At 38.9% G+C, this 24,759-nt stretch overlaps 1 protein-coding gene across 1 annotated transcript in view; it reads right to left on the reverse strand.

Annotated features, from left to right (window-relative positions):
• EYS (eyes shut homolog) overlaps window positions 1-24,759 on the reverse strand; it is a gene marked incomplete at both ends in the record, with an annotated part of 674,316 nt that overhangs the window by 602,770 nt on the left and 46,787 nt on the right. The window contains 2 exons of the mRNA XM_081346243.1: window positions 10,044-10,165; window positions 18,657-18,854. Coding sequence (XP_081202369.1) covers window positions 10,044-10,165; window positions 18,657-18,854 — 320 coding nt within the window. The remainder of the gene's footprint in view (window positions 1-10,043; window positions 10,166-18,656; window positions 18,855-24,759) is intronic.

The raw sequence follows: 24,759 nt of genomic DNA on the forward strand, positions 1-24,759 counted from the left end.
CTAACACCCCTTGTTCGACTAGCTTATCCAGTTCACTCTCAATCTTGTGTTTGAGAGTGAAGGGGACTCTCCAGGGTTTAATTCTTATGGGCAGGATGTTGGGGTTTAGTTTAAATGTGATGGGAGGCCTGGTGTACCTGCCTAACTTGCCATCAAATACGTCTGCAAATGTTTTGCAGATGGATTTGATGCTCTTGGCCTGGGTGTTGTGGATACCTGAGATCCTTATGCCCAGGGCCTCAAACCAGTCCAACCCTCACTAGGCTAGTCCTCCGGCCCTTGACCACGAGGACATCCAAGTGCCCATGGAAGTCCCTGAACCCCTCCGACAGGGTAGCCTCCCCCTTAATTTTGACAGGGGCATGTTGGAAGTCGGTTAGTTTTAGATTGGTAGGAGTCAATTGGGCCCGCTTCTTGTTCCAGCCACACACAAGTTTAAATGTCTCGTACAAGATTATAGAGATTGCTGAGCCGGAGTCAAGCTCCATCTTGCAAGGAATGCCCTGCAAGTGGACCTCTAATTTAATTTTGGGGGTGAGCAGCCAGTGGACCCCCATGTGGGAAGCAGCCCTCCGGCTTTCCAAGAAGTTAGTGGTGGTGTATTGGTGGGCCCCGGTACCTTTCGGCGACGCGTCCTTGGGCTAGAGTTCGTGCAGGCCGTCTCGGGAACGGTTCCGGCAGATGGAGGCAATGTGGCCTATTTTTCTGCAGGCCCGACACTTGGCCGTCCGGAATTTGCAGGCTGCCCTCGCATGGTTCCCGCCGCAGCCAGCACAATTGGGGGTGGTCACGCCGCAGCCGCAGCCAGTACACTTGTTGGATGTTGTTGGCTTCCACTGGGCTCCCAGGTTGCCGTGCCAAGGCTGGGGTTGTTCCGGCCTCTGTTGCACCACGTTGATCTTGGCCTCCTCGTCCGCTCCACTGCTCCCGCCGTACGCAGCGATTGCCTGATTGATGGATCCTCCTGGGCTGCTGGGTCCGGGGGGTGGTCTGGGCTGTACCATCGGCCATGTCGTGGGCCAAAACCTCATCCTGGACCTCCTGGAGGGTCAGATTGGGTCTCGTGAACATCTTTTGTCACAGCCGCTTGTCACGTACGCCAAAGATGATCCAGTCGTGCAGCCTCTCGTCCAAGTTTGTGAACTTGCAGAGGTGGGTGGCCTGCCACACACCCGCAATGGAATCTGCCACCGATTCACCCGGTAGTTGGGCCCTTTGTTCAAACTGGAACTGCCAGGCCAGTTCAGACATTCGAGGGTTGAAGTGTTTATTAAGCTTCTCTGTGAGGTCGCTGTAGGAGACGGCCCCGACGGCTGTCGGAAAGCACAGGCCTATGGCCAAATCGTAAATGGCAGACCCGCTGAGGCAGAGCAGAGCCGCCACCTTCATGCCATCCTCCGTGATCCAGTTTACCCGTAGGTAAAATTCGACTTGTCCCAAGTGCGATTCCCATCGTTTGGGGTGGCGGATGTCGAATGCCTGGATCTGGCTGATCTGTGCCATGCTGCTGCATCCGGTTCAGGAGTACTGCTTCGGAGGTGACCGCTAGCATGGTGACTAGCCGGTCATTGATGCAGGTGGAAAGATGCCTCTTCCTCCAGCAAACGATGCCATCCCTTAGTGAATTCAGCTCTTAGATGAAGCAGGATCCCACCTTCATCGCCATTATTGTGTAGTGGGTTCTGGAGTGCATGAAGCATGCCAGGCACAAGAGTACAGCATAACCGTCTTTATTAGGTGGTAGCTTGTGTGTGCAAAAGGTGTTACCTGAGCCCTATTTATACCTGGCCAGGTGTGCTCCCCGCCAATCAATTTAAACCTGGATTTCCTGCCAAAACACTGCCCCTGGTCGCAGCAGTTTCAGTGCAGCACCACCTGGTGGTATCGGTTGAGCTGTTGTTTAATAGTGTTATTAACCCCATACATAACATCCTTAACATAAAACCCCTAAAGTAGAAAGTATAAGATATGATGCAAATTGTGTTTCATTCATGATTCCAAGCTATGTCCTCTCCATAAAGTCTAGCAATGAAAACAGCTATCATGTTATTTCACATGTGAAACCCTAAATTTATATTTTATCATCCTCCAAACCATTTCAGTTTAGGAAACAGCCTTTGTGTATGAAGGATTCTCCTCAAATAGAGTTCTACATTTTGCATTTAATACTTAAAGTGAATTGGATTCAGGAATTTCCTTATGTTAAATATACCTGAAATGACCTCATAAGTTGCTGGCCCTTTATATTGGGGCTGTATATTAGATAAGCAGAACCTGGTCTTCTGGGGAATATGTCTAAATTTTAGTTCAGAAAGTATAGTTAGAAATAGCATAGCAAAAGAGCAGAAATAACCCTCCATACTTCTTATGAGTAATTTGATGTATGACATACTGGATTTTGAGAATATGGGCAAGTTTCAAGGCTCCCATGTGATTTTTCTGTTATTTCTTCCATTATTCTATCATCCTTTAGATTGTGATGTGCAGTTTATGCAATTTCTTTTTTCATTTATTGCACAGTTTGCTATAAAATAAAATACCATCGCTATAACTAATAAATCAGAAAAACATTATTCTGAATGTCACATAAAATGTGTTCCAATGTTAGTCTTAAGAATGTGAATCCCTATCCTTCAGTTTAGATGGAAGAACACACTCTTCAAAAACTATGCTTGCTAAAACTGAACTACGTTAAATAAACTTCAGTTTAAATTGCAATTGTTAAAGCATGTTTGGTGGCTAAAACCAAACACAACTGGTTTATTTAGGGCAAGAATTCAGTGGATTTCTCTGCTTTCTTATCCATTTTGATGTTTTGATAATTTTTTTATCCATTCTGATGTTTTTGATATTTTTTATTCCAACTTCCTAGTGGGTTTACTGATTTTTATTTTGGGATTTTTTAAAAAAAATATTTCTGACTGTTAGCTGTTCAAACCCTTCAGGGTCTAGCCATATGCTCTCACTAGATTTTAGGAGAGCCAGTTTCATAAAGACTGGAGTACTACTAAGTTGAATCACTTGAACAGAATTTCTCAAGATCAATAGGAAGGTTGAGAATGTCTCAGAAATACTGGAAATATAATTGTACGTCTTCCTAACAGGCAAAAAAGAGCCAGGAAAAATGTTGCACAATGAAAAGTGGAATGCATAGTTCATGGAAGACCATGCTGTAGCTAATATCTGCAGAAGAAAAGTTTAGAAGGCTAACGTGCAAAAAGAATTTAGATTTTCCAGAGAGCTAAAAATACCAAAAAAAAACCCACAAAAAACTTTTTAACTATATAAAAGCAGTAAAAGAAAATGAAATGGGTAGGTCTACTGTTAGGAGAACTGGATAGATAGTAGTAGATAACAGGGAGATAGCAGAGATTCTCAGCTCCTATTTTTTTCAGTTTTCTCCCAAACAAGAATTGTGTTCAGATGGATCTAAGCAAAATGCTTGACAAAAGGAGGAGCAGCATTCAAAGTAAGTAAAAAGAAATAAGTGAAAATGTGGATATGATAAACAGGTATCAGTGTCTAAAATCAGGTTTATTACATCAAGAAAGAGTTTATGGAAACCATTTTTTCCTAACCTTTGAGAAATTATGGAGGACATTCATAGTTCCAAAGGATAGAAAAGAGTTATTATTGTTTTTGTCTTCAAGAATGGGAAAGGGAACTTAGGTAATTATAGACAGGTAGATATTGACACCTATTATGGATTTTTCCAATTCCAAGCCTGGAAAAGTAAACCTACTTGATGCTCAACCTATAGTGACTGACTGAATATGCTAAGTTATCATCTCTGACTGGAGTTCATCCCAGGTCAAGTGATGTTGATTTCAAAGACAAAGTTCCTCATATTTATTTTATTTTAATTCCATTTATATCCCGCCCTTCTCCGAAGACTCAGGGCGGCTTACAAGCTTAGCAATAGCCTTCATTCTATGTATATGCCTGCTTATTAGGGCTTTCACACACACCCCAAGCAGCATTATTACAAAGTCAGCTTAATTGCCCCCAACAATCTGGGTCCTCATTTTACCTACCTCGGAAGGATGGAAGGCTGAGTCAACCTTGAGCCTGGTGGGATGCGAACCTGCACTAATTGCAGGCAGCTGGTGTTACTTATTGCATAAGTGATAAGCCCTAAAACCACACCATCAACTAAAGACAGCTGAACAGTGGAAATCTGTATAATTCGTCAGGAGAAGAGTACAAGAATTCCTTTAATAAAGCAAAAACAGAAACTCCTGCTGTAAAAATATTCTTTTGATTACTTCACTTTCTTGGAAAAAATTCTTGGTTACTGATTTCCTATCTTTGCTTTGGACTGGCTTCTGTGGCTTTCTCTAGAATTAGACTTTCTTTAACAACCCAGTTTTCCTGCCTTGACGTATTTCCAGCCCATATTTATTATTATGGAAGTAAGGACTATGTCCTGTTCTAAACAGAACCCTGGCTGATTTATAGTTCTTTAGGGGAGCTTATCATTCAGCATCTAATATAAGTAATTTATGACAATTTATCACAGATTTTTATACGCATGTTCTTCTGCCTGCTTTCAGTCACAGCATTACAGCAAACAATGCTGAGCCAAACTCTAGAGTATATCATTAAGCAGTTGGTTTGTGAGTTATTTAAAAAAACTGGATTGCTTGACAGAAACCACTGTGGGTATATCAAAAATAGATCACTCAAACCGATCACTCATTTTCATACAGGGACCAATTCAGTTCACAGAAATACAGTGGGCATACAGTATCATGATTTCAGCAAAATAGTGGACATTAAATCCTTGGTATTCTAATACAGAATATGACAAAATGAACTATTATACTTAACAACTCTACGCCCATGGCCCTAAGTCAAGTTAAAAGACTTGTTGATTGGCATACTACAAAGGTCCATTCTAAGCTGTGTGCTTTTCAACAAATTTTTAAATGTCTCGAGTGAAGGGTTAGAAAACATGATTATCAAATTTGTGGATGACAAAAACATCTTAGCAGACATGAACATTCAGAACAAGTTTGATAAATTTGAACTATGGGTAGAAATCAGTCGAATGAATTTCAGCAGGGAGAAATGCAAAAACCTACATTTGGGCAAGAAAATTTAAAGACATGAATATATACTTGGGTGTCTGATTAGAGAAAGGCAGTGGTGGGATTCAGCCAGTTCACACCAGTTTAGCAGAACTGGTAGATAATTTTTTGTTGCCCAGGCCCAGAATGGACTTCTGGAAGCAGCATCCACATAGAGAACCGGTTGTTCACATATTTGAATCCCACCCCTGGAGAAAGGACAATAATTTCTTTTATAAGAGACTGAAAAACCCATAGGGATCTTTTGCTGAAAAAAGAAAAAAATGAACTTGTGACTTCTGGATTTGATGATTAGAAAGAGTAGAATATAGAAAGTTGGAAATTATGTCCTGTAAGTAATTTATATATAATTTCTCTATATGAATATAGAGTGAGGGTAGGGGGTCCATACTAGATAGTAGAACATATAAAAAGGATCCTGGGGGTCATGGTAAATCTCATGTCGAACATGGGACATCTTTATGATGCAACTGCAAAATAAAGCAAACTAAAACAAGCAAAGCCAAATGTAATCCTTGGTTGCATTAATAGATGTATAGTGCCAACACAAGAAAAGTCATAACTTCCTTTTATTTTGTACTTGGTATATTTAGCCTGGAGAACAGAAGCATGACATAATAGATGTCTTCAGGCATCTGGAGAGAAGCCTTGTAGAAAACAGGGCAAAATTCTTTAGAGCTGTTCAAAAACACAATACAGATAGTCCTTAACTTACGACCACAACTGAACCCAACATTTCCATTGCTAAATAAGAAAGTTAAGTGAATTTTGCCACATTTTATGACCTTTCTTGCCACAGTTATTAACTGAATCACTGCAGCTGTTAAGTTAGTAACACAGTTGTTAAGTGAATCTGGCTTCCCCATTGATTTTGCTTGTAAGAAGTTCTCAAAAGATGATCACATGACCCTGGGATAGCACAACAGTCATAAATATGAATCATTTGCCAAGCATTTGAATTTTGATCATGTGACCGCAATGTTTGATCCTGTGACTGTTGGGGATGCTGCAATGGTGGTGTAAAAATGCTCATTGGTCACTTTTTTCAGTGATGTTATAGCTTTGAACTAAACAAACTGTTGTAAGTCAATGACTATCGGTATAAGTATTTTGAATTATTCTATACTTTGAAAAAGAATCTGCAGCAATGTTGATTTAACTCTCATCCTAAATGTTACTAATGGCAACATTAAAAAGTGCACTAACCTCAATTCCTATCTACAAATAAAAAAACAGTATTTAATTAAATTTTATATGAATGTAATGATGCTAAATTTTGGCAGGTTTTTTTTGCATATGCTGATTTTGAAGTAAAAATAGATATATGAAATTATGTGTACATCAAAGAAACTCCCAACATTAATTTTATAAAAATAAACAAAAGCAAGCATTATTTGATCAGAAAACAACCTGGAGATGTACAAACAACATATTCCCAATGAAATCCAACACTTTTTAATGTTATTATCTCTGTCTCTCCCTCTCTCCCTCTCTCCCTCCTCTCTCTCTCTCTCTCTCTCTCTCTCTCTCTCTCTCTCTCTCTCTCTCTCTCTCTCTCTCTGTGTGTGTGTGTGTGTGTGTGTGTGATTTAATTATATTTACAGAAGGGTTTGTGGTGTTTTTCCCCCCTTTTACCTGCCTTTCTGGGGAACAATGATCCAGTGGGGATTTTATTGATTTTGCTAACTATGTCACAGTCCATTTAAAACAAAATGACGTATGGTTTTGACAGGAAAAAATGATTAATTGCTATAAAAAGAGAACAGATAGACTTGAGTGATGGTGACAAAACAACAACAAAAACCCTCTTAGGGGGCAGGAAGAAAACAAATATAAAATATGGTGCTGTAAATGTAGTGAATTCTGCTTTTTATGACAGTTGTAGAAGGAAGCAATTCTTCCATCTTTTTGTGTAAACATGGATTCTCATGAGAACATTTATCTCCAGAGAAGGAATAGATAACATCAGGATGCACCATTTTATGATACATGAAGTGATAGTTAAATCTGCTTTTAGGAAAAGTTTTCATAATCAAATCTTATCTGCTGATACTTTGTTCTTGTATGTATTACTTATGGATAGTTTTGCACAGTAGGAATTGTACTGAAGTACAATGTGGGAGAAGCAGTGGAAATACAACATGGATAAAAAAAGATCATTTTTTCCTGTGAATTACTGGCCAATGAGGATATAATACAAGTGTCCTTTCCTATTCTCCTATGCAGGATTAATTTAAAATTCTTATAATGGCAATAAAATAGTTCCACCTGAGAAGTCTGGCAGTCTCTTTTCATACATACCTTTTGTACAGTTAAAAAGATCACTGTTACCACATTGCAAAGCATCCCATACATATGTAATAGAAAACCTAAAAAAACCTGTCTCTATAAAAATATGTTTTCTAGATCCATCTAACTACCATTTAGAAAATGTTCACAATTGATATTTTCTCCCTCCCTCCCCTCCCTTTTAGTATTTCCAGAATCACCTTAGTTTTTCCAAGTACTCACTATCATACCTCAGCTTTAAAAAGAAAAAAAAAGGGGGGGGGGGGAGGAACATCAGTACATTTGCTAGAAATTCTCACTGGATCCAAATACCCAGAGGGTCTCTCTACCATCATCTCTTTTTATTAGTTTTAGATTTGTTTTAGTTACTGCCACAGAGCATAATCATTTTTTAAGTAAGTTAGCATTTGAAACTGGTCTTTCAATAGGGGAGTTCAAAAAGATGACATAAAGGTAGCATCTGTTGTTGAGAGCTCCTTCTAAAATCTCTATTTTATTTAATTTTTAGCTTGCTGTTTAGCTTTTACTTTATCCCATTTTATTTTACTTCTATTTCTTTTACTCTTTTTTCTGCTGGAGACCTTTATTTATTTATTTTTTAAACTGGAGGCTAGTATTTTTATCATCTCTCCTGTGGGAAAAAGAAGAAGAGGTAGTGCTCATGTTGTTTCTCAGACTTCACTCAAGCCTACGAACCGGCTCAAAATTAACAGATTCCTAAAATCTTATGGTACTTACTTGAGGTAAGTAACCAAATGTTTCCTACTTTTTCTGATAGCCTGTCCAAATAGATATGGCTCCCTAGAGGTAGAGAGTTCTCAACTTTTAGACCTTTTTGTCCTTTCAATATTTATGCCATATTTCAAGGATCTACTATGGCAGGGGTAGGCAACCTCGGCTCTTTTATGACTCATGGACTTCAACTCCCAGAATTCCTGAGCCAGCTTGGCTGGCTCAGGAATTCTGGGAGTTGAAGTCAATGAGTCATAAAAGAACCGAGATTGCCTACCCCTGTACTATGGTATTGCCCAGTTTAAATTTAAAGAGATATCAAGGCTTGTACATCCATTCACATTTACTCCTCAAGTATGGATATCCAGTTATAAATAAAAGGAAGCTACATCATCAAGGGTTAAAGGTAAATTAGAAATTATCAGACTAGCTATTCTAAGAATCTCATGTGTGATGGACATGAATATGAATATGATAAAGAAATAAATATTCATTTTCTCAAATCTGGCATTATACAGATGAGTTGGACTTTAAGCACCATAATTATCAGCCCAGCTGACAATTGGAAATTACAGAAGTAATTTTAGAACATCAGACTTAGGAAGATTCCTTCAATTTGACCCAAAGTTTGGTGGAAACTTCCTGTGGATAAAAGCAAATCACACTGTAACACGTATCTCAGTGGTGGGATTCAAATATGTGAACAACCAGTTCTCTGTGTGGATGCCACTTCCGGAAGTCCATTCTACGCCTGGGCAACAAAAAAAAAATAGCTATTGGTTCTGCCAAAGTGGTGCAAACCAGCTGAATCCCACCACTGACTTATCTGAACAGGATATTTAGCAAGGAGTTAAAAGCAGCTATAATGCATAGTTACCAGATTATCACTGGTTTAACGTATTAAAAATTATAGAAACTGTCCTAATAAATACCAGTAAAATGTATTATTTGGCTTTAATCTTAAGTAACCAGAAAACAAGGAGTCCTCTGCTTTGGGACATGATCCTGCTCTACTTATTTCCAAGTCAACCCAATATAATTACAATTCTTTTATAATAAAATAGAAAACAAAAGAGTTATTGATTTCATGTATTGCAAATTGCCTTGTGGGCTGCAAATTGCCCATGTCACATATACAGTGCAAATCAAAGAAAAAAACGTTTATGGGAGGTGTTCCTGTGGTCCCACTGATTTATTACTAAGGAACTGCTTAAATAGTGAATAGAACTAAGTAAACCATGATTTGGGGACTTGGCTAAGATGAATTTTATTACTATCAACTTGATCATAAAAAATATCATTCATTTCATTTTGGTTCAGAAGGAATGATACTATCTTCAGAGCATCTTTAAGAGAAAACTGTAATTCACTGCAGTACATTTAATTTAAAATGACCCCGTATCAATGGCTCTTCAGTTTTTCACTATTTTATGTCATATGTATATTCATAGAATTAATTATATTCAAAAATGTCTTATAGATGAATAAGGGCTAAGAGTAACAAAAATAATCATCACAGCTTCTGTTTGCATTTATTTTGTGGATGTTTTTGCTGCTATAATATTTTTTCATTGTTTCACAATTTTATAATTGTTAGCTGCCAAGAGTCATTTGGTTGAATTGGGCAGCTATAGAAATTAAATTAGAGTTTCTTCCTGTTATGTTGAAACATACCTAGGCAGGGACAGTGCTTTTTTTGTAAAAGAAAAAGGTGCCGGAACTCACACATGTCATACAACCCGCCTTGCCTACCCTATAAGGTTCTATCCAAAAAAGGTGCCGGAACTCCGTTCTGAGCGTTCTATGACAAAAAAAGCCCTGGGCAGGGATATTGTCATAGTTTGGTGAATACTCTTCATTGCATGTTTGAATAGAAAACAACAAAGGCCACCATTTTAATCCCAAACTAGTAAGTTTGAAATACATACTAACCAGATGAAGATCCATGCAAGGAGAATTGTGTTTGCATTCATTAATGATGCAGTCATCAATGTCTTGGTCACATATTTGTCCAGCATACCCAGGGTTGCAAAAGCAGTAGAAGCCATCAATAACTGAAACAATTATTTTTAAAATGTTAGCTTTGTTTGTATAAAGGAACATTATCACTGGCACAACAAAAAATACCTAAGTACATCAATAATAGAAATGCACATTCAATTTAAAATGCAGATGAGAAAAGAGCCCAATCTAGTAAGATGCTGCCTTCTGTAAGCCATAATTAAAATGAAAATGAGATGTGGGATCCACTGCCAGGATTCCTGATGATTAGCATCTATATTAAGCATCCATTTATCTATTGATCTGATTCAGCTGAAAAAGGATAAACCTATCCCTTTTTTCTATCCAGATTGCAGCCATTAGATAGGGGAAGCAATTTAGAGATGCTTGAGAAATTCAATCTCTGTGATCTGATTCAATGATCTGATTCATATCTTCCAGGCTAATGTACAGATCATGACCTTATCCTTCAGATTTCACACTTTCCAATTTTGCAATGAAGTACTCAGATCAAAAACATACAAAAATGCATGTCAAAGATTCATAAGTGTAGAAAAGATGTTTAGACATGCTTTTTTGTAGGACAATGAGTTCAAAACACATACCAAAAATATCACTTTCCTGTGGATTCATCTAAAACAAATGAATGTATAAAAGTGAAGGATTATGTTTGTGAAGGAACACATTCATATTCATAACTGTGCACTTATGCTGTTCCAAATCCATCCCTTTCTTTCTCTCATATAAGTGAACAACTCTTAATTAATTGGCAATAATAGCCAGTCATCTCCGCCCTCAACATAGACTAAACTACATGGAAGAGAGAGCACACAGATATTTTCTATCAGCATAATAATCATGGGTGAGGAGATTTGCTTGCCAATAAATAAACACTTTATATAAAGTAACATTGGACTTTTGTTTCACCTATTAATGTTATCTCTGTTAAGTTTTTTTTAAAAAAGTATAAATTATGCAGTTATGTCCTGATACTTTTTTTGTAGCTGAAAATCCAAATGTTCTGGTCAGTGTTTTAATATAGGTCAAATTCAGTTTAATATTTAAATGTGCAAAATTGAACTCCTCTGATCCACCTTGTATATATAACTTTCTACATGGCTTCCATCTACTGACAATGATTTAGGAAACATTATCCCTGGTTTTGCAATCATAAGGAAGTCTGTGAACTTGATGAAAACGGAATAGGTTTGGATCAATAATGAGAACAGCTGGATTGCATTTGCTATATAAACATTATGGCTTCGCATGGAGTTTGAAGATGGAGGGAGAGCTAGATCGATCATTATGTGACTTAATTCCTCACAAACTGCAGCTTCAAAGATCATATTTCCATGAAAATTTTATCTTCTACAGCCATCCAACCATCTTTAGACCAAATAAGAGTAATGAGGACAGCCTTTGCATTATTTCAATGATGGCCATGTAGCTATACAGCTGGGAGGGAGACAGCCAAAGTCTATCATGTGCAGTGATATGAGCTGAAAGTCCTCATAAACTTTTCTTTTAATGATTTGGGGTGGGGGTTGTTATATTTACTGTAAAAGTAAATTCCCTCCTTCCCTTGCTTCTGTGTCTTTCCCAAATGGGAAAAATGGATATTTTACACCTGTTATTTTCAAAAAGGCAGTAATGAGAGAAAGAAGCATTTACTTTTCTGGACGGTTAGTTTTCAGACTGTATCTCTATATTAAAAGGAGAGTGTTCAAGAGCTGATGTTTGGCAGGCTTGATCAGCTTCTTTCATGTGCAACCATGTCTCATTCTCACCCTCCTAAGCTACCAATCAGAATTTCCTACTTTTCATCATTAGTGAAGTAACAAGAAAAGGATCTTTGGAGACTTGCATCTATACAAGGGGCTTGGTGACAGCAATGACTGCAGTTCTTACTGGCATAATTTATTATAGCCTCACACAGGTCCCTGAGTTCTTCATTATTTCTAAGATTTATCATGTAATTTATGCTGCCATTCAGTCTTTGCACATTTAACTGCTATTCCTTTCATTAAATGCTCTGAGCCCTTTGTTCCAGTGATAAACTCCCTCTCTGTCTCTCTCTCTCTGTGTGTGTGTCTGTGTCTGTGTAAAAATCCCTGGGACAGATACTTGGATTTTTCTGAATTCATGGATTTACTGTGCATGATTATAAAAAGAGCACATACTGTACTCTCTCTTTCAAGTTGAAAATCAAAATTATTAATTTTAAAAGTGCTTCCAATCTTAAGCACAGAAAATTCCAGGAGGCGACACTGAATATTTTTTGCCAAAACATATCCACTTCTTTGAAAATTATGTTTGCATAGGTAAAAGGCAATCTATATACAGTAGTTTAAAAGCACCCATGGAGGAATGCAGATATACTCAGGCCTTACACAACTAAAAGTCTCAGTTATCATGACCCCCTTAATTGCAAGAAATAGTGCCTCAGAGGATAACTAAGGTACCTGAAATGGGTAACTTAAAGAATGCATCTAAGGGAATGCAATTCTGAGGGAATGAAATTTGGGGAATTTGTGGCTATTCCAGGATGTTGCTGTGGTCATGTGATACTCATTTTGAACATTCCATGAGACTTTCCCAGCCAGTCTCACAATCTCTTGCTCCTTCCCCCTCTCAGCCCCAAGGAATTGACTTATCACGTGATTCTTAAAGTAGCAACAACTTTAATGTATATGAAGAAAGGCCTGGACAGTTTTTATTGCTTTATGTGTGTCCCTTTTCCGGCACACAACCATGCACATTATCTATATCCCATCTTTGTTCAAGAACTCAAGGCACATATATAGTGCTCCATCCTCATACATTGCTTCACAACAAGCCTGTGAGGTAGCTTGGGCTGAAAGTCAACAAGTGAGCTCCTGTGGCTGCGGATGAAGAGGACTGCATCTCTCTGCTGTCAATCAAATATATTAGTCCTTGCCCACTTGTTTCATTTTTCAAACTGCTTCCTACTTTGAAACTGAGCATAGATCAGCATTTCCTCAGCTACTAGAGAAGAAAGAGGTAGATTGGTCCTAATCTAGCCCTTAGAAGGTCATGCGATGTTTCTCACAGCTTCCTACAACTCAGTGGAAAAGCCAGCAAAGATTCTAAACTCTCTGAAATGAAAAAAAGCAATGGACAACATTGTGGTAAAAAATTAAATGAGATTAAATTAAATAAATTATTAAACTAAAACAATGTCAACCATTATGCCATGAGGAAAGAAAGTAGGGGGGACATCATGGTCAAGAGATGACCCCAAAGATTGTCAGGATATAGCCAGGAGGCAGAGAGATAAAGAAATGGAGAATGAAAAGGTTGCACGTCTCCAGAATGTCAAGGAATGGTAAGGATAACAATAAGGAGAAAAGATGGAGGAAAGGGAAGATCAATTCAAGAATATCTGGCAAAAACCGTAAGAGTTCCTTCAACAACAAAACCTCAACAAAGAAAGAGCAGAGCAAGATTCACAAGTTTGCAATGTAATAGTTCTGCTGATGTTGGCGCCATGGCCAAAGTCTGCCCTAACTGTTCTGCCACACATTTCTGCTGTATGAATGGAAAGATAACAATAGGCCATGTAATGAAATGTGCAGCTGGAGAAGAGGTGTGTGGGGAGGGCATTTCGACACTCACAATGCAGCTTCCTCTGTACACATTCCAGAGAGAGGCCTAAAATAAAAGACTGCAGAGTCTTAACTGAATGGGGGGGGAGAGAAGTCTCAGTGTAGTTCTAGTCTAGAATCTCGAAGGGCACATACATTTAGGTTACAACTTTAGTCTGATGAGATTCTATCTCTTAGGCGTAAGGAAATAAAAAATAAAACTTGATTGGATTGCACTCTGTCATCTTTGGGTTTAGGCCTATTTGCAGCCTCTACCTATTGGGCTCATTCATTTGTATAGCCATGATGAACCTATCGCAAATGAGTTCAGGAAGAAGATCAGACGATGTAACTGCCCTTTCCAAGTGACACCCTTTTGTGCCAAAGAAATCATTCCAGTGAGAAACAGATGGAATTCTTCGATAATTATTCAAGGGCAAATCCATCATTATATATGACATTTAATGCTCCAGCCATCAAGCCAAATTTATTCAGATTTACTTCATGGATTCTCAGGATAGCATAGAATTGAGAACTGGTATACTCCACAAAGGTGGAATTCAATAGGTGATGTTCAATAATTGGAGAAATGTCTACGACAATGAAGCTTGTACATTTCATCTCTTTAACTTGCAAAAGAACAAATTTGAGACATGTCAGAAACTTCCATTGTCACTGATCTTGAGACAGCATTTGAACATGAGAGAAGGCTTAATGCACAAACTGCTAATGAAATCATTGTCATTATACCAAACAATATCAAAACTGAACCAACATCATGGCACAGTTTTTTTAAAAGAATGAGGAGGTGGTTTGCAAGTAATTTCAGAGTCACTCCTATGACAACTTTTAATACATATCAACTCCAAATAATAAACATCAAGAAACTAATGACAATACATTACTATGAATATTGCATAATGTACCATGGGAGTGAGTTTAATAACCTTTAAGAGTAGGGTGTCTATTCCAACAATACATGATTGACATGGCTGCCAAAATTGAAAATGAGGAGCTGAGTTACATTCAAATGAATCAAGCAACCTTGAGATCAACAACATATAGAGGACTGACCAATGCATTGAATAATGATGATGATTTTAGAAATATCAAAAGGAGCATCATCCTCTCTTCAACATTTATTGGTGGGCCAAGAAATGTGATAAAATGATGTCAAGATCTCATGAGGTATATATGGAAGTATGTCAGTGTTTCATTTTTCATTAAAATGACATGCAATCCAAAATGGCCAGAAATATGACAGCAGCCAAATGATCTGCTAAGTTTAATCACAAGAGTGTTCAGGTTGAAGAAAAAAATGTTCATGAAGTATATCACTGGAATATATGATCTCTTTGGTAAGTGTATTGCTTATGTACTAAGTGTGAAATACCAAAAATGTGGTCTGCCTCATTTGCGCAGTCTGCTGTGGCTTGATGGAGCATCCAAGCTAAAACCAGAAGATTATTGATACCATATCATATAAGCTGAAATACAAAACGCAAATGAAGATCCAGAACTGCATATGTGGGTATTGAAGTACATCATCCTTGCTCCACATTGCCATAGATATTCAGCCTATTGGAAAAATTGTACATGCAGTAAATCATGAGCAAAGCCATCCAATGAGCATACAAGGTGTGGCAATGACTCCTATCTACAGGAGATAGTCTTCAGAAATGAGAGGATTTAAAGGACACCAAGCAGGTTTGAACTAATTTCTCAGTGGGCGATACCTAGAGACCCAACTATTGAAGGTGTTCAATTGTCATCTCAATGTAGAAATATGCTCATCTGTGAAATCCATCATCAAATATATCATGAAAGGGAGTGAATAGGCAATTTTTGCACTGAACAGAGAAGATGAGATCACAGTACTTGATACATAGCTGAAGCTGTTGCACGATACTTTATGAAAGGGATCCAGTAATTGTTTGCCTTCAAGTGCACCTTTCACAACAGCATTAAGTATTTTTTTTGGGAAAATACTGATGTGCAACCAAATAATGATGTGGCAAGAATCACTTTAACAGAATTCATTGATCTTTGCAAACACAGTCCATTTGCAAAAACACTGTTCTATGTGGATATTCCAAGATTCTGCACTTGGACTAATAAGAGAAGGGAGATAAGAGAAAATTGGGAAATGATTGCAGGAGTTGTCTGCAACTTTTGAAGCCAATGTTCTGGGTTGAATGTATATATTTGGAAAGAAAGAACATAAACCAAATGGTATGGCTGGCTCAGGAATTCTGGGAGTTAAAGTCCACGAGTCATAAAAGAGCCAAGGTTGCCTACCCCTGGTCTAAAGTATGTATTAGCATCAAGCTTATAAATCACTATATACCAGGACAATGCAGGAAAACTAAAGGAGAATACAAATGAAGGTTGGAAATTTTAAATAGTCTTTTGGAATTCTCCAGCAAATTTTTGCGATTAAAAAAAATGAGTAGAAATTTTCCCTAAATTTCTCTAAGGCAGGGGTGTCAAACTCAATTTCATTGAGGGACGCATCAGCATTGTGGTTGCCCTCAGGGGGCCGGGTGGGTATGGCCTGGGTGGGTGTGGCCTACTGGGTGGGCGTGGCTAGAGTGCGTATGGCCTACTGGGTGGGTGTGGCCAGCTCTACATCGTTCGCATCAAGGGTGCCTATGGGGGCCTGGGCAGGAGTGGGACAGATCTGAGGGTCTCTGGCAGAAGGAGAGTCTCTGGGCCAGGGGCAAGGCAGTGGGGGCCGTTCCCTCACTGTTTCCAAGATGACTTCACAGGCCGCATGAAACCACTTCGCGGGCCAGATCTGGCCCCCGGGCCTTGTGTTTGACATGTCTGCTCTAAGGGAAGGAAAATGCCTTCAACCATTTTTCAAGAAAAAAGATTCTTCTTTAAAGATGACAATAGCACCAGTATATGTACATAAATTTCCCTTCTCACTACATGGGTAGTCTGTGTCTTCCTCAGTCTCAGGTCCTCTACCAGAGGCCTGGGAGTCTGAGGGCTGTGTGCAGGATCTTGGCTGTTCTTCATACAGTACTACACTCTTGGATAGAAAGCTCTGATATCATGTTTGGGAATCTGCTGGAGCCACTCTCCCAGCTTACAAATTATAGCTCTAAGTGCTCCTACCACCACTGAGGCCACTTTGGCTTTGGCTTTTCACATTCTAATTCTTCCTTCTTTACTCTGCCATGACATAAGCTTAGCATATATGTTAAACATTTCTCTTAATATGAAAGGCTTTGAGAATGCAGCTACTGGGTTAGAGTGGGCTGTGGAGGAAGTTAGGTAAGATAGACATACTGTATGCTGAAAACTTGTCAAGTGAATGAATAAATATGATTTCATTATCTGAAGATTTTGTTATTTTGTTTAGTTGGAATGGGGAGTTGTACTAATTGATTATTAAAAAGAATGGCTGGTGAAAAACTGAATGTTTGCTTTTCTCGTTTGTTTGCAATGAATGGATGTTTTACATATTCTTTACTGCATGCTTTGAATATGAGGTCTCATGGATAGGCAATGAATTAAATTTATTTATTTATTTATTTATTTATTTATTTATTTATTTATTTATTTATTTATTTATTTATTTATTTATTTATTTATTTATTTATTTATTGAATTTGTATACCGCCCTATTCCCCCCGTAGGACTCAGGGCGGTTTACAGGGCAGTTAAAAACCATAAAATACAAAAATTAAAATTAATTAATTAAATTAATTAAATTCAAGCCCCAAAAGTAAATCTAAAACCCAATTAAAATTAAAAACCCCTCAGTCTGGGCCAAACAGCTCAAAGAGCCAAGTTTTCAGGTCCCGGCGAAATGAGTGAAGGTCGGGGGCAGTCCTAAGTTCTGTAGGTAGTTGGTTCCATAGGACAGGCGCACCCACAGAGAACGCCCTTACCCTGGGAATGACCCATCGGCATTCATTAACCGGTGGTACCCTGAGAAGGCCCTCCCTGTGGGAGCGCACAGGATGATGGGAAGATGATCCCGGCAGCAGGTGTTCCCTTAGATAGTCCGGACCCAAGCCATTTAGGGCTTTATAGGTCATTACCAGCACCTTGAATCTCACCCGGAGGGCAACCAGAAACCAATGCACGGAGAAGAGGTGTTACACGGGAGTATCGGGAAGCTCCCATCACAACTCGCGCGGCTGCATTCTGCACCAGTTGAAGCCTCCGAGTGGTCCTCAAGGGCAGCCCCATGTAGAGGGCATTGCAGTAGTCTAACCAGGAGGTCACGAGCGCATGAGTGACTGTGCGTAGGGCATCTCAGTCCAGATAGGGCCGCAACTGGCACACCAGGAGAACCTGGGCAAAAGCCCCCCTGGTCACGGCTCCTATATGATCTTCAAAACTGAGCCATGAATCCAGGAGGACGCCCAAGTTGCAAGCCCTATCAATGGGGGGTAACACCTCACTCCCTATTGTTAATGATGGAAAAAGCTGGTCAGTCCGAGATGCCGGTATGAACTACCACTCAGTCTTGGCAGAATTGAGACGAAGCCTGTTTCTCCCCATCCAAACCCGGACCGCCTCCAGGCAATGGGACATATCATATAATTAGCAAAGATACAGGTCAAACCCATGTCAGAGCAACATCTATAATACAATGCAAACAGGACCTCATTGCTCTAAGACCTCATTTTACCAACTGAAAATTATCCATAGTCAACTAAATTGTGCAAAAGGTACTTTGCCTAATTAATGTATCAGAAGAGGCACCTAAAAATCATGTTAGAATTTCCCATTAACTGCAGTTGGGACCTCTGAAAACAGAAACCTTCATGCTGAAAAGTGGGGCACTTTTCTTTCTAGTAAGCTGCTGAATTGGACCCAAAGTATGCAACTCTGGTTATTTGAACTCAAATTTCTCTAACATGACTTAAATCTGCTCATGTTTTTCTGCAAGAAGCACATTAGCAATAGACAGACTCACCATCATAGCAATATCCATGCATACAAGGGTTGGAACTGCATTCATTGATGTTGATCTCACAGCGTGGTCCTGTAAAGCCTTTTATACACTGGCACTGAAATCCAAGAGGAAAGGCAGTTAAGTTTAGCTCTTGTAGACATGCAGCTCCATTTTCACAGGGATTACCACCTTCGCAGGGTCTGAATTCACAGTTCGAACCTGGAAATAAAAGGAACATTTTTTTTTAAAAAAAATATGTAACTGTTTATTTAAAGCACCACAAAGCCCAAGAATGTGTTCTAATTCTCTAAAACGTATGTATGGGATTGTGTGTGTAGGGGGTGGGGTGGGGTTTGTGCATGTGTAAGTATAAACTGACATTTCCCTGCTTTTCAACTTCAGAATGAAAACCTGGTCATGATTCCTTTCCCAAAGAAATGTATGGTTTCATAATGAAAATCTACAATCTACAATCAATCAAAGGACATGAATTGTTTTTTGTGATTTCTTTGGCCATCATAGTGAACTAGCTCATGCTATGGGAGAAAAATAAAAGTCAAAACATTTCTTGTGGATAAATAAAAGAAATCAACACAAAAAGATGACACATGTCCTCATGAACTCTGTCACTATTTAGCAAAATAATTTTAATAGGAAAAAAATATTACCACTCAAATTCTGGATATTTATTCCATAATATTATTATATTCATGTCCAGTAAGGTTTTCTTCTTATTCTGATTTTTCACCATTTTAAAGGCTGTATCTATACTACAAACTCAACATGTTTCAATACAATGGTGCATTTCCCTCATGGATCCTTGTCCCCATAGTTTTATGAAAGTATATGCTGTTTGTTAGATGCTTTTGTAGTCCAGGTACACAGTTTTCAGGATTTGTAGAGTAAAACAACTGATGTACTATACCAGGGGTGTCAAACTCAATTTCATTGAGGGCCGCATCAGCAATGCAGTTGCCCTCAGGGGGTCGGGTGGGTATGGCCAGGGTGGGCGTGGCCTACTGGGTGGGCGTGGCTAGAGTGCGTATAGCCTACTGGGTGGGCATGGCCAGCTCTACATCATTCGCATCAAGGGTGCCTATGGGGGCCTGGGCAGGAGTGGGACAGATATGAGTGTCTCTGGTAGAAGGAGGGTCTCTGGGCCAGGGCCAAGGCAGTGTGGCCATTCCCTCACTGTTTCCAGGATGGCTTCGCAGGCCACATGAAACCACTTCACGGGCCAGATCTGGCCCCCAGGCCTTGTGTTTGACATGTCTGTACTATACTGTATACTTATATCCATACCTGAGAGAACATCTCTTTGATACAACTATTTTTTTTCCTGGATGTGACACTACTGTGCTGTGTAAGAGCCATATCCTAAAGAACAGCCTTGAGATTTTTATAAATATGTCTATTTTTTCAATGTTTTATGAAAATCCCCTACTCTTATAAGAGCTACGTGTGTTCAGTGTAATGAACATAGATATTCATGTAAGAAAAATATTATCTGCTAATGACATGAGGGACCAATAGTTTAGCTCATTCAAAGTGAGAGATAGATTACACTGACTTCTAAAAACCTTTTATCAAACTATCAGAATACTATATAACATGAGACATTCAAGTTGACATTTAATTATAAAACTGATGTAAAAGTGAAGAAAACATAAGAAAACATTTCTTTACAGATGGGAGCATCACTTTATTTCTTCCAAACAATCCAGATAAATTATATCATTCAAATGAGAGGATGTAAAATAAGTAGCATCTATCTACTCTATGTAACTATCTCCTTAGAATTCACTGCAATGTATTAACTTGCTGTTAAGATTGCCTATCAAAGCTTGCACAGGATTTTTTTTTACTCTTTCTCATTTTATGATTTTGACTGGCTATTTAGTAATTCCTAATATTTTTTATAATTTGCGGAAATGATGCCCTGTTTGGAAAATATTGTGAAAAGCCAACTGACTATCCAATTTGTAGGGATGGCAGAGGCATATTTAGATAGTACAACTATCAGTGATAATATGAGCATAGTTTTCATAGATTTCTATCTATGATATCCACCTGCTGATGCAGGCCAGACAGTACCACTTGACTTCAAGGGAAACTTGACAATTTATGTAGTACACAAGCTTTTTATCATATTTTCTCTTCTCTTGTAGAGAATTCACACTTCATAATTCCCTACATGAGCAGGCATAAATTTAACTTTTAGATTTTTTTTTCATACTCCAATATAATACAAGACTCTGAGATAATGATCATATGTTGACTTTACACATAATTTTATTGATATTTCTATTGATAAATAGGTTCAGGGGTGCATTTCTAAGTTGCCAGATTCACCTCAGTCAAAAGCAGACAAGTGTTCCCCTGAAATACAGCATTCAAACTACAATGAAAATACGGGGAGTCTCTCTTGATAGATTGGAATCATAGCCACCTCAAATGATTTGTGACAGCAGCAATCGTATTAGTAAAATAACTACAGCTTTGTTCTAACTGCTCATTTTCTAGGCAGTGTTAATTCAGAGATTGCTATATATAAAATATTTCAGCTGACATCCAGATACTGGCTTTTATATAATAAGAAATTTAAAAAACAGTAAGTTTAGATTTAGATTTAGATTTATCAAATTTATATGCCGCCCTTCTCCCCAAGGACTCAGGGCACCTCACAACAATAAAAATTAAAAAAACATAAAGTACAAAATTTAAAAAAGAATTAAACATTGAGTATAATAAATAAACAGCAATTTAACCCAATAAAAGCCAAATTTAAAACCATAGTCAGTCCAGGCCCGCTTCTTGGAACATCCATGTCTTCAGGTCACGGCGGAAGGACCGAAGGTCAGGGGCTGTCTGCAGCTCCGGAGGCAGTTCATTCCAGAGCTTGACAATGGCAGCAGGTGGTCTCGCAAGTACCCCGGGCCTAAGGCATGTAGGGCTTTAAAGGTAATTACCAGGGCCTTGAATCGCACCCGGAGGGCAACTGGAAGCCAATGCAGCTCGTGCAGGAGTGGTATGACATGGGAGTATTGAGATCTTCCCATAAGCACCTGCACAGCCGCATTTTGCACCAGCTGAAGTCTCCAGGTGCACCTAAAGGGCAGCCCCATGTAGAGAGCATTACAGTAATCCAGGTGAGAAGTGACAAGGGTGTGGGTGACCATGCATAGGGCATCTCGGTCCAAAAAGGGGCACAACTGGCACAACAGATGAACCTGTGCAAAGGCCCCCCTGGTCACAGCAGTTAGATGATCTTCCAACTTAAGCCGTGAATCCAGGAGGACACCCAAGTTGCGGGCCCTTTCTGAGGGGGGCAGTACCTCCCCCCATCAAAAGAGATGGAACATGTTGGACAATCCGAGATGCCAGTATCCACAGCCACTTGGTCTTGGAGGGGTTCAGCCTGAGTCTGTTCCTTCCCATCCAGACCCGCACTGCCTCCATGCACCAGGACATCACGTCAAGGGCATCACTGGGTTGGCTCGGGGTGGAGATGAACAACTGGGTATCATTTGCATATTGGTGAATATTTGGGATAAAGACCCGAGATTCAGCATTTCTCAGCTCGTGCTGATCTTGCCCTCCTTACAGTCTCCTTCTCTTTGTTTCAGCTTGCTTTCTGCATTTGGGATGAAGACTCGAGAGAGGGAGACTGTAAGGAGCACGAGATCAGTGCAGGCTGAGAAATGCCGAATCTCGAGTCTTCATACCAAATACTTGCCTTCTGCAATGCAAGCAACTAGGATGGCTCAGCAGAGGGAATGGGCATTTCTCCACGCACGCTGATCAGTGGGCACAGAGAAACACGGATTCCCTGTGCGCCCTTGCGAGATATGGAGGTGCTCCATGGAAGTAACTGGGATGGCTCAGCAGAGGGAATGGGAATCTGAAGTCTTCGTCCCAAATGCAGAAAGCCAACTGAAACAAAGAGAGGGAGACTGTAAGGAGCGTGAGATCAGCACGGGCTGAGAAACGCTGATCTCGTGTTCCTGGCAATCTGCCTCGATTTCCACTTGTGAGGTTTGGGGCCGGACTTACGGAGTCGCCAGAGCTCCCATGGGCCTGGGAGTATGCATACACAGGGCCGCTGATCAGCTGACAACTCTGTACCACCAGCCCCGACCTCCGCCGATGGGCTACAGTTGGCGGAGGTCGGGGCCAGCTGTTCAGAGTCACCAACAGTGGAGAGGAGCAGAGCGCGGGCCTGGAGCACCTCCATATCTCGGCAAGGGCACTAAGCTGCCTGGAAAACAAATAAATAAATAAATAAATTACATACAGATATCATTAGTACAGATTTCAAATTGCTACCATAAATATTTCCTCTCTTTTTCCCTTCATATATACTGTCTATTTGTAAATTAAAAAACAAGTTTTATCCTATCCATCACATAGAAAATAACTTTCTTACATATATCCATAGTTTTTAGTTTACACATATTCTAATTGTTTTAACATATAATCTTTTAGACAATCAATGACCTAATAGATTTTTCAATTTTAATTTCCACTAACATTTAGATTTAATGTTTGATATTTATCACTCCCAAGATTTTTAGTATACTCCCAATTCATCTATCACTATTCCTCACAAAATCTAATATTCAAAATACACATCCCGTTTACGTAACTACTCACCCTCTATGTCAACAGGTTAAGGATACAATATGATATCCTTCCTTTTTGCTAATTTTCAGTTGTTTTTTTAAGTAGTAATCAAAATTTCTTTTTATTTCAATATTTAATGCTTCCTCTCTTCCTCTTTATATCTGCTATCTCTTGCTTAAACTGATAATTTTCATTTTTAACATTCCATATAGACCTATTTATTACTTTCAACAATACATTTTAGCTTATCTACATTATTCACCTTTACATGACCTTTATGCACAAATCAATATTCAAATTAGCTATTAGTATTTACACTGTTAAATTTTAATGACCATTTTTTTTCTTTATCTCAGTTCATAACAATGTCTTGTGTTCAGCATACACATCTTAACTATTTAAGTACATTCTGTTTCAGATTTCAGTAAGATGGTCGAAACTCCATTCTTCTTGAGTCTTATTCTAGCTTTTTTCCTTTGCCAAATCATCTTCCCTGTCCTTGTTTTTGGGTCATCGAACCAATCTCCTTGTAATATCATGTATATTAATTGATATTGGCAAAACCATCCGATTGCCATTTTTTTGAGAGGACTTGTAGGTCTAGTGGGTCGTCTCTTTATTCTTCCATATCGATGTAGTTGTTCTGAATTGTTTGTCTTCTCATCCAACTGTTCTTTTTCTAGATCCTCTAGTTCCTTCTGAGTTGTATAAGAAACCTTTTCCTTTTTCCAGGTTGTCAATGTCTTTTCTGGATTTTCAAATATCAATATTTGTTTAATAGTAGATTCTTCTGTCATGGTACTTGAATGTTTCATTTTTTCTATTGTATTTTGTATATATGGTTCCTTAATTGTGATCAAAGTTTGGGCTTTCATATCTGGGCTGTCTTCTTGTTCCTTCACACAGCCACTTAGTATTTCATTTGTTGTGGTAAGAATTTGGATTAGTGTTTTTAACATAGCAAGAGTTTGTTGATCTTCATCTATAAATAATTTTTGTTCCTGGTCTTCTTCCATGTAGGTATTTTTAACTAAAGGCTTTATACTTAGAAAATCCAAAAGAAAGAATTTTTTTTTCTAGTTAGGAAACACAGAGCCTTTCACAGCTCTTGTTTCAGAGCTCTCAATGTTATGTATCTTATCTATTTCCCTGGGCAGTCAGCCAGGCCCCTTTTAAAGTTTCCCTTTGAGTCCCAAAGTTGTCTTAATTTTTTCAGTTTTTCTTTCTTTTTTCATAAGAAAGAATCCAGATTTCCAACAGAAGTAGACAATGAACAATAGGAAATAAAAAATATTTCTATCCACATGCTTTGAGAAATAAAGTTCCAATTGGGATTCAGTTACTTTTCTAATGTTTAAAATGCCCCTGGGTATTTAGTCAGCCGCTCTTTCTGGAGGGAGGGCTGAAATCCCCCTTCCCTCACCGCAGCGGGAAAAATGCTTAGCAGCTTAAGGAGGTACAGAAAGTAATAAGGGTGTAAAAGAGGTAGATCTCACCCAGT

Source organism: Vipera berus (genome assembly GCF_964194415.1).
Source record: "Vipera berus genome assembly, chromosome: 1".
In the NCBI taxonomy this organism is placed as follows: domain Eukaryota; kingdom Metazoa; phylum Chordata; class Lepidosauria; order Squamata; family Viperidae; genus Vipera; species Vipera berus.